At 41.9% G+C, this 11,216-nt stretch overlaps 1 protein-coding gene across 2 annotated transcripts; it reads left to right on the forward strand.

The window, feature by feature from the left end:
- Positions 1-323: 323 nt before the first annotated feature.
- Positions 324-5,594, forward strand: LOC126389619 (uncharacterized protein C14orf93-like). 2 transcript variants are annotated; one of them, XM_050043305.1, is made up of 7 exons: positions 324-695; positions 2,249-2,506; positions 4,014-4,279; positions 4,536-4,597; positions 4,686-4,783; positions 4,881-5,002; positions 5,213-5,594. In XM_050043305.1, exons 1-7 carry the CDS (start codon positions 497-499, stop codon positions 5,540-5,542), a joined length of 1,335 nt encoding a protein of 444 aa, XP_049899262.1. In that variant the 5' UTR covers positions 324-496; the 3' UTR covers positions 5,543-5,594. The 2 variants fall into 2 exon arrangements, with proteins under 2 accessions (XP_049899262.1, XP_049899263.1); XM_050043306.1 differs by having other exon boundaries at positions 555-805.
- The last annotated feature ends 5,622 nt before the right edge of the window (positions 5,595-11,216 follow it).

Raw genomic sequence — 11,216 nt, forward strand, 5'->3', positions numbered from 1 at the left:
TGATATTGTTGCTGATGCTGTAAAGTCCACTGAAACGTGTTTTATTGGATTATAAAAAAAAAGAAAACAGTGCAAGTAATAAATTTGGAAAGAAACCATGAGGTATTGCTGTTGTGTTAATTGTTCTGAGGGTTTTTTTTCTTTTATTTTGGTTCTTTGCTTATAAAAATAGAATTTTGTCTCACCTTTATTTTATAAAGACAAAGTCTGAAAAACAATTTATATGTTTAATTTAATTCTTTGATAATTTATGTTTTCACAGTAGTGAGACAGAGAGCCCTCCAGGACAGCAGGGGGCGCAGGCGACAATTAATCCTGTGCGTCATGACGTAAAACCGGAAGTGTAACTAGCGCAGTTGCACCATGGATATTTTATGCAGTGAACAATTCAACTTTAAGTTCCCGGGGAGTTTAAGTTGTTTATCTGCTTAAAAAATCCGTACACCACCCACCTACACCTTCTCCATATAGCGGTAACGTTCTCCGGTGCTGCGTCATGTCGGGGACGCAGTTGCTCAAACTGCTGGTCAGAGACCGACTGGCGGCGGCTGCAGAGGAAATCTTTGGACTGGTCGAGAAGACGATAGCGGAGTGTCATGGTGAAGTTGTCCGCTCCAAGAGAGAAGTCATCCAGCTGAAGCAACAGCTCGAGCAGCTGACTGTGTTAAAACCTGGAGTAGTGTTAGTCAGAGCAGGTTCGTGTTAGCATGGATGTAACGTTAGCCGGATGCTAATAGCCTTATAGCGTTGCCAGGCAACAGCTTTGTTACAGCCATTGATATTAGCAGATACAGGAGCTAGAAAGGTAACGTTAGCGAAATAGTACTTCCTGCCTTTATGTGGAAAAATTATACTTTTAGCTGGAGGAAACTGTGCTTTATGAACACCAGTTAAACTACGACCCTTATTCCAAAAAAGTTGGCTCACTGTTTAAAACTTAAATAAAAGCAGAATCACATAATTTGTATGTCCCCTTTAAACCTTTGTCCAAAGATATTTCATGCTTGAGTTGATTGATTTTATTTTTTGTTGTAAATATTCACTCATTCTCACTTTAATACCTGCGACATGTTCCAAAAAAGTTGGGACAGGAGCAACAAAAGACTGACAAAGTTGTGGAGTGATCTGAAAACACCTGTTTGGAACATTCAGCAAGTAAATATGTTAATTGGTAACAGATAAATCATGATTTAGTTTTAAAGGGGCATCCCCAAATCACTTGTTCACAAGCAAAAAACTGTCCAAAAGTTTAAAAACAATGTATGTTGTCCATGTACAATCTATAATATCATTAACAGAATAAAAGAATCCGGAGGAATCTCTGCAGTCAGGCTGAAAGGCAACATTGAACACCTGTGACCTTTGACCCTTCAGGTTGCACTGCACTTAAAAAAAAAAAAAAACTGTTAAAAGAATATTACTACACAGGCTCGGGAACACTCGGGAAAAGGACCATCCAGATTATTACCAGCACATTGTTTAAAGCAGTCGTCCATGATGGTATGGAGGTGTGTTTGTGCTCATTGCAGCATGGGTAATAAAGCTGCATACAGGTTTTGGAGCAACATATGCTGCCATCCAGACATCTTTTACTGGGACGTCCCTGTTTATGCCAGCAAGACAATGCCAAGCCACATTCTGCACCTGTTACAACAGTGTGGCTTTGTAGTAAAAGAGTTCAAGTACTAGACTGACCTGCCTGCAGTCCAGACCTGACTCCCTTTGAAAATGTGTGATACGGTATGTAGAGCTCGGACTGCTGAGCAACTGAAGTCATACATAAGGCAAAATTGGAGGGAATTTCACTTAAAAACCCTCAACAGTTAGTGTTCTCAATTCCCAAACACTGAGTGTTATTGTCACACAGTGGTAAACATGCTCCTGCTCTGTCACAACTTTTTTGAAATGTGCTGCAGTCATCAAATTCATGACGAATGTATATTTACAAAAAACAATAAAGTATCTGTTTGAATATAAAATATCTTAAGGTTTATACTGCATTCAATAAAATGTATATCAAAAAGGATTTGCAAATCATTGCATTCTGCTTTTATTGACGTTTTACACTTACACTTTTTTGGTATAACGTTACTGGCTAAGGGCTGTAAAGACAAAGTTGATCCTCTACCTTTAGCAAATCAAAAACATCTGGCTTAAACACATCTTACTTGCACTTTTACAAATATATTTCTGTTAAATATTACTGGATTTTAAACAGGTTACATAATGTATGTTCTCTGTCCTTTAGACGCCCAGTCCGTCTCTGGGAAGGTACCTGCTTCATTGCAGCAATATAACATTAAGATGGAACGGATGCCTGTTAGGGAGCAAAAGGAGATCCAAGAGCGCCCACAGGTCAAAGAGGAGCAGGTGGATCAGTGTATCAGTCAGAACATGGAAGTTAACACTTTCAACGGTGCTGAAGCCAAGAGAGAAATGAACAAGCTGAAACTTCAGATGGAGCAGCAGACTGTTTTAAAAGATGGAGTAACACCAATCAGACCAGGTGTGTGTCATGTACAGTGTTGGGTGAGTTACCCTCAAAATGTAATACATTATACTACCAGTTACCTTCATGTGAAAGTAATAAGATACTTTACAATACTACTCTGTAAAGTATTGCATTACTTATTACACTGCTATGCGTTACTTTCACCAAAATGACCTCAGAAGAGCGACCCAGCATTATAAAGAAAAAGAGAATAATGTTGTTGCATGGCATTACACTTCATTTCAAACGCAGTGGTGGGGGATATTGCACAGCCGAATGAAGGCTCTCCTCTGGAGTGCAGGGCTTGGCCCATTCATGTGTTCACATGCAGTGGTTACCACTGTGTATTTAACTCCCCTTCTTATATTTCTAATAGCGTGAACAATTTAATAGCCTAGACCTCTTTAAATAAACTGAAAGCCTTGAACACATTGACAGGCAGTTAGACAATCAAAGTCTGATAAATTATGAGCTATGGATAAATATTTGTGTGCCTGTCATATGATATAAAACAAACAAATGCTGAGGGGAGCCCAACAAATGGATTGATGTGTAAAAAGTCACCATGACAAGCACAAATTAATACATGGGAGCTGCAGGACCCACCTGCTGGTTCCCAGTGTGCCAGTCAGCTACAACAGCACTGTAGAGAGAGTTATATAGAAGGGGACGGTCGGCATCACTCCATCGTTCTGGGGTGTGTGAATGGGAAAACATCTAATATGCTAAGGCACATTTGACAGCATAACCCAGATGTGCTGATTACCAGGATGAGGAAGAAGGCACCAAAGCCCAACTCCTTGTCTCTACTGCTTTCAAGTAGCCTTTAGATGCAAGCGCAGAACAGGATACGTTGTAGATGTTGAAGATAGGCGAGATGAATGGAAATATTGATAATAATGTAGTCTGTAATGACATGACAATACACAACAACTTTTGGGGCCTACTTTTTCTGGTAGTGCACTGGCGGAAGTGGTGCAATGTGATGAATGAAAAATGAAAACAGTTTATTTTGGGTCATAACACATTACATAACATTGTGAATGTTATAATATTACCCAAAATCCTGTTGGTAACATGTTACATTTGTTTGTCACTGCTACAATGCAGTTTATTACTGTAACACGTTACCCTCAACACTGCCCATGTGTGATGAATGAATCTATGCATGTAGCCTCGGTTCGGTTGCTTGTATAGAGTTTCAGGTTCAGGTACTGTCAGCGGTTGACATAACCAAACACAGGAGCTAGATTTGTTGGGTAGTAGTAGATAGTTAGCATCCTATGACTTCACAGATGTATTTTTTGATTGGTTGAAGAAGTATTCAGATGGGTAAAAGTAGCAATACTACAGTGTTAAAAATTGGGCTAGGTTGTGTTTAAAAGTTTTCAATACCAATCCTGAACAGTACTTCTTTTCCGATGCTTTTAACTCACAAGAAAAAACTCCCATTTGTGTCTTAAATTTATACATTTGCATAGCATGAGTATGTGACTGACATATGTGACCTTCAACATCCCAGAACCTCCTCTGCACAGACATGGACTGCCTTATGATCGACCCCTTTCAGCCTGTCCTGAGAAAGACAACAAACTGCTGACTATGATGAGCGGGCTGACTCACCAGATGACTCAGTTTGCTGCTGAGGTGAAACCACAACTGACTGCAATGACCACCAGATTGCTATCCATGGAGGAGAGGATGGCTGCTGTAGAGGCGAGTGTAAACTGGGGCCCCAGTGTGGAGGAATCAAAGAGGAAAAGACGGGCACAGCATTCCAAAATTGTGGTAAGAATGTATTTTACTGAGAATATATTAACTAAGCTAACTGCTAGGCTAAAGTAAGTAGCAGATCTGAATATCATGTACACAGCTGAGAGATTAGTTTAAAACCACAGTTAACCATCAAGTTTCACTTGGAACGAATAATCAGCCTTTAAGCTTGAAAGAAAAAATGATTTGACATTTAGCATAGCACCATCACCCTGCTCTACGACAAAGTGTGACTGAGCAAAAGTGACTTTGCCTGTCTTGTATTTTGTAGGAAATAGTGCGTCGTTATCACAACTCCCCAGCAAACTGCAAGCACTACAAACCAGAGCAAGGGTAACATTAAGAAAATAGACCTCGTGCATTCTGCTGTATAACAGTAAATAAAATCGTCCTCTGATCTGTTTACGTGTTGTTTTCACAGAATCAACTCACCTCACAACGAGGCAGTCACTTCATATTTGGTCAAAGGTGTCGCTGCATGTCCAGATTTGTACAACGTTGATAATGGCGTCGTTCTGTGTAAGTAACTTTTAATTGTTTTGTTTTTTCCTTTAACTTCACTGTGACTATTTCCTTTTTTTAAAATTTAAAACGTACTCATTGAATTGTTTTCCAGATGCATGTAGGACCTACTATGAGTCAGTATGCAGGAACATACGGTTGAGCTACCAGCCCAACCTTGCAGCTCAGGCGGCAGTCATGAAGACTTCAGCCCTGAGTCGACAGAGAAGGAAGAGGGTGAGTTTTATTACATCAGATTCATTAGGTTAGATTCTGCTTTACTGTCACTGCACAGAATACAAGCTCTGAGACAAAGAAATACAGTTCAGCATCTAACCAGAAGTGCAGAAGAGGCAGTAAAGAGCAGTGTAATGTACATATGTATAATATACTAAAGGCTGAGGTGCATTGAGCAGCACTGATTGTCTGTCCTGATTGTGTTTACAGCTGCTGGAATCCAGGCAGAAAGTACTAGCACCAGATGAAATGGACTTCTGGAGGGGCATCACGATGGATATGATGTCCGATGAGGAGGACGGCTACTCTGAGGGCGTGCCTGGGTGGATTGTGCGGCCTCCATCCTTTCGCAGCCAGGAGCTCACAGACTTGTGTGCCAAACTTCAGAAAAGACTGGAAGCCTGTCCGGAGTACACAGCTTCACATCCCAGACGTCTGCGCATCGGCCCTCCTTCTGAGAGAATGCCACTGAACTCATATGACTCAGAGGCAGCCAAAAGACATTTCAAGGCTCATCTGATGCCCCAGGCTCTGCTGTAGGATAACACTCGGTATTCTTGTGTGTTTTTTGATAAAATTACCGTTAATCAACAGGTTCTTTGCATTTCTTTTCCTTTCCTCAATAAATTAACACTCACGTCACTGATTATAGTGTAGGCCATAGGGTAACAAGAACATGAATCAATACAACCTTATCACAGGAATATCTGGTCTTCAGTAACTGCAGTATTTTTGATATAAGCTTACTAATTATACACGTGACTTAAAATTAATTAATTATTATTACTGTAAGGGAGGAGTTTACCCCAGCCCTTATTATGGTGGCCCAAGGTGGCCAATAGAGTGGTGCAGGATTGAGTCCAAAAACGCAGAAATGAGTTGGCTTCTCTCACTTCCAGTCCCCTTGTCTCAAAGTCAGTTGGTTTTTGGTTCGATGCTTAAGGTTAACAAGAGCTTAAGGGATGTTCAGGTTTTGTTCTACAACATAAAATACATCAGTAAATGTCACACTTGTAAATTTTGAAGCTTTTATGCGTCTTAAAAAAGACGGTTGCTAACAGGCAGCTAAATGAGACTACAGTGAACCATCATGCCAAAAACAGCTTTACAGCTTTATTGAGGTGGTGACGTTGACATCATGCAACCGCTGTGTAGTTAATTTATAGCCTAACGTTTTTTTCTGCAATATTTTTTGCAATAATCCAAAATCCAGTGGAAAAATCCCATTGGTTTTTGTCAAGGGCGACGCTATCCTCCAGCTCAGCCTACAAAAAATTCTCATCCCTGCAACACTCCATAGTGACAGATCTACCAACCAAACATGAGTCATTCATTCATTTTCCGTAACCACTTATCCTGTTGGAGGTTGTCGGGGGGCTGGAGCCTATCCCAGCTGACACTGGGCGAGAGGCGGGGTACACCCTGGACAGGTCGCCAGACTATCACAGGGCTGACACATAGAGACAGACAACCATTCACACTCACATTCACACCTACGGACAATTTAGAGTCACCAATTAACCTGCATGTCTTTGGACTGTGGGAGGAAGCTGGAGTACCCAGAGAAAATCCACACTGACACAGGGTGAACATGCAAATTCCAGTTCTAACCAGTAACCCTCTTGTTGTGAGCAACAATGCTAACCACTGCAGCATCGTACCACTACCAATCACAAGCGATTTTTCTTTTAAAGTGATGGCATCCAGTGGACACTACCCAAGATGTCACCCATTGAATGTCTTTTCCATGACAGTCAATCAGTGGTTAGGATGATCTCCAAAGATGAAGCTCTGTTACCTTTTCTTTCAATTCCCGAGTCATTAAGATCAATAACTACGTGGGAGAGAGATTTAGATGCAGAATTCCAGTATGTGGAGGGACCTATGTGACAGTGGTGTTGAAAGAAATATTCCAGACTTTATTCTCCTTGAGAAAATGGACCAGCATTCTCCATTACAATTGCTTACAATATGAAGTTTGTCAGAATGTGACAGTATACATGCTACATGAAATCTATGAGCTCAGACAGGATGGTACAAAGGTGTGCAAGACTTAATTACATCTCATTCTACAAACACTCACAGAATACATACATACATACATACATACATATATACATGAGGCAGGTATATTCAAGATACAGTTTATGAGTTTATAATTATACCAAGTTTGATCTATGTACTCCAGAGATTTTATTAAAATTGAGTGAGTATCTTTTAGAAAAAGGTGTAACCTCTGGACCTCACAGCATTTTCATTTCCATGTGAAAGCCTCCTCTAGACATGGGGTTGAGAGGTCAACTGCCAAGCTTCTCAGGCTACATATATATTAATACATTTTCATTTCAAAATGCATAACTATTGCTACATTTTCAGTCATGAACAGTTGTTGACCTGCACTTGGACAGCAATTTACAGCACTGTTTACTGAGGAAGGTCCCACTTTTCATGCAGTGTTATGGACTAAGAACTGATACTGATTCATCTATCGGTGTCAACACAAATCATAACCTGACAAGTGTGATTTCAGTCATTGAAATCATTGTTCTTTTTAATCATCTGTCCGCGTGGTAAGATGAAGTCAGACCCCTCTGGTCAGTAACCGTCATCATACTCATTCTGGGCCTGCTGCCGGGCCAACATGGCCTGTATGAGAGCGCTGGAGCCTGCTGGAGCTGGGTTTTGTGGAGGAGGTGGGACCATCCGAGTCCTGTCCTCTGCCTCTGCTCTCTGCCTGGCTTGCATGACCTGCATCATAACACTTGACACAGAGGATGGCTGATCACGTGCATCATCTGTGACATCCTCTGCTCTGTGTCTGGCTTGCATCGCCCGTGTGACAGCGCTGGATGTGTTGAGAGGGTTTTCAAAAAAACCCGTGCTGTAATAGTCATCGCTCTCCTGACCCTCAGCCCTCTGCCTGGCCTGCATGGCCTGCGCGAGGGCACTGGAGGATGATTTATCTCCATCTTGGTCCTCAGCTCTCTGACGGGCCCACATGGCCTGAATCACACTGCTGGAGGTGGAGATGTCGGAGGGAATGGGCACACCACCACTGCGTCTTTCTTCCTCCTCTTCAAGCTGCTGGCGAGCAAGTAAAGCCTGAACCATGGCGTTTGAGTTGGACTGGCCGCTTGAGGAGTTGTCATCTGAACGCCGTTTGGTGTGCTGAATGACAGGAGAAAATACGCAGCGAGGTTGATAACATATCTCAGGCTGAAAGGTGATTAGTTAGCATGAAGGAGTCCTCACAACAAACCTTTTTTTGATTCCTCTTTTTGGATTTTTTATCAGGATGAGATTTCTGGAGATTCTGGAGTTTGTCTAACAAGAAGGACTTGTCTTTCCCTTCCTGGTGAGAGAAAGAAAAGAGAAAACAGAGTAAGAGTGATGCAGCCATTTGGACACATACCAAATAAGTACCAAATAAAGGCAAAAATATACAAAAGCACACACTCACATTAACAATCTGTTGTCTCAGTAGACCAATAAGCTGCTTGCGGCCCTGAGTGACTTGCCAGAAGATGTATATAATGACGCTGAGAAGGAAAACATGTAAATATTGTAAACAACATCTGCATACTGAGACAAAATATGCAAAAATGTACATGAACACACACAGTCTGCATCAGTCGATGTTTTAATAGTCAAATGATTGTCAGGAAAGGCAACGCAGCATTGTGACTGCTCGGCACCATGGTGACTGCTCGGCACCATGGTTACCCTGCATGTCTCAGGAAACCTTAAAATCAGTGATCTCAAAGGTAACTGCTTCGGCCATGACAGGCGATAACAATACTACATACACAACACACCTAACTGTCCATTTTGTCGACACACTGCCTCTGTTAATTCGCTTCTTACAAAGATTTCTTTGAGGGGCGGTTCACCCCAAAATCAAAGATACACATTTTGTTTCCTCTTAGCTGTAGTGCTCTGTATCAATATAGATTGTTTTTGTGTGAGTAGCTGAGTGTTGGAGAGAGATGTCTGCCTTCTCTTGAATATAATGGAACGAGACGGCACCTGGCTTGTGGCGCTCAAAGCACCAGAAAAATACATTTGATAAACTCAACAGCAATGTCTCTTTCAGAAATCATGACCCGGTTATTCAAGATGATCCACAGACTTTGTTTGGGCAGTTTCATATACAAACTGCACTGCTCAAAAAAGTTAAGGGCACACTTAAATCACACATTAGATCTTGACAAACAAATTATTCAAGTTGAAAATCTTTAATGATGTACATTGTATAATTTATTGAGAACAAAATGACGTAACAATGTTCAATGGAAACCAAAAGCATCAACCCACTGAGGGCTGGATTTAAAATCACACTGAAAATCAAAGTATAAAATTGGCCCCTAAGTGGCTGTATACACTCCCGAAAACATCTGGGCGTGCTTCTGATGAGTCAGCGGATGATGTCCCGAGGGGATCTCCTGCCAGACCTGGATCAGGGCATCAGTGAGCTCCTGGACAGTCTGTGGCAGTACTAGGCAGCATTGGATGCACTGATGCATAACGTGCCATAGGTGCTCAATTGGATTCAGGTCAGGGGAACGAGAGGGCCAGTCAATGGCATCAGTGCCTTCATCATCCAGGAACTGCCTACACACTCTGGCCACATGAGGCCGGGCAAGCAATCGGCCCATTCCTAACAGGCATGTTGTTAATGGCCATTGCACTAGACTAAAAAGCAGTCATGAGCATGTCATGAAATTTTGTACAGACATACATGATCCTCAGAGGATGAATTCTATGGACTTCCACCATGAGGTCAAAATTTTAATTTGTCCAGTATTTTGGTTTAGGACCAAACACCTGCAAAACTAGTGACATTCCAATCAGCCTCAGCTGTACGTCATGTTTACTGCTGATTAGCTAATGGATTCCTGCTGCTAACGGTCAAGCCCCAACTTTACCTGAGTGCTGTGGTGGTACATGCCCATAAACGTCCCAAACACAGAAAGTAAGAAGAAAATACAGGCAGAGAGAAGAGTCTCTGCAGAAATAAACACACACTGTCACACAATTCTAGTGAGTCATGCATGATGATTGGGAGGGATTACTTCTGTGTGAGTATTTACATTGTTTTTTTAGGAAAATCCTGCACAATGTATCTTTAATATTAGTATTTATCTCTAAACACAGCTGTGCCTAAGTAGAGCCTCATGAGCCGCTGGCATGACTGCATAAAACACTGAATGTTTCTGCTGATAAAGATCATGTGATGTGATGAAAAGCTCCAGAACAACTACTAAATGGACCTTGAGGTGAGGTTGTTGTGTCAACATTAAGAAGAACATCTGAGCAGCACATAATAAGACAATAAGGGCCGTTTCATACTCAACACACGCAACGCGAGCAAGCGACGCAAGCAACGCACTTCCTTTCATAGTCAACACATTGAAGGCAAGCGACATGGGCGACACTTGAAATGCAATACATCGCTCGCACAATAGGGGGTAGCAGAGTCACCGGTGCATTCCGGCTAGCCAGTACTGCTGTAGCTAGCTAGTACTGCTATTTTATTAGAGTGCAGGGCACTAGAACTGTCATATAAATGGGGGAGTGCCCGTACGGGTTCGCAAAGTTTTTCCTCCTCGCCCGCCATATTTCATACCTGCTTCTTCTGTGAATAACAAAAAGTGGTTAATTTCAAGTACGTCGCTTGCATTTTTACCCCCGCTGGCAACGCATGGTATTACACGTGTTGCTGCGTCGTGTATCAAAAAAATGGACAACACATTTTGAGACGCGAGCACGTATCATGACGGCCAATGCGTCTCGATGCGTCCCAATGCCTTTCACGTCTGCGTGTCTTTGCGTCGACTATGAAATGGCCCTAATTGTGGTAGTTTTTTCTCTTGTGTTTGATCTTCAGGCCCAAAATGACTCAAAATGTGTTTTGCTAAAATTAGCTGGATTCTATTTGCATCAGCACAATAAATGTAACACACACAACATGACACTTGCAATATGCACTTACATTATGATGAGTGAGATGAGAAAGTAGAAGATTTCACTCCTGATGACATTTTCGTAGATCCAGACAGCCCATTGAGAACCAGGGATGTCCTGCAGATCATCCATCCACACTCCAACCACACTGAAGGTGCTGTTGAGTCCCCGAAAAGGGCCGCACTGCTCTGAGGGAGTCAGTCTACAGGGCAGGACAAAGTGGACAAAACAAGACTGAGGTTTGGTTTTG

The sequence above is a fragment of the Epinephelus moara genome, chromosome 5 (assembly GCF_006386435.1).
Source record: "Epinephelus moara isolate mb chromosome 5, YSFRI_EMoa_1.0, whole genome shotgun sequence".
Classification (NCBI taxonomy): domain Eukaryota; kingdom Metazoa; phylum Chordata; class Actinopteri; order Perciformes; family Serranidae; genus Epinephelus; species Epinephelus moara.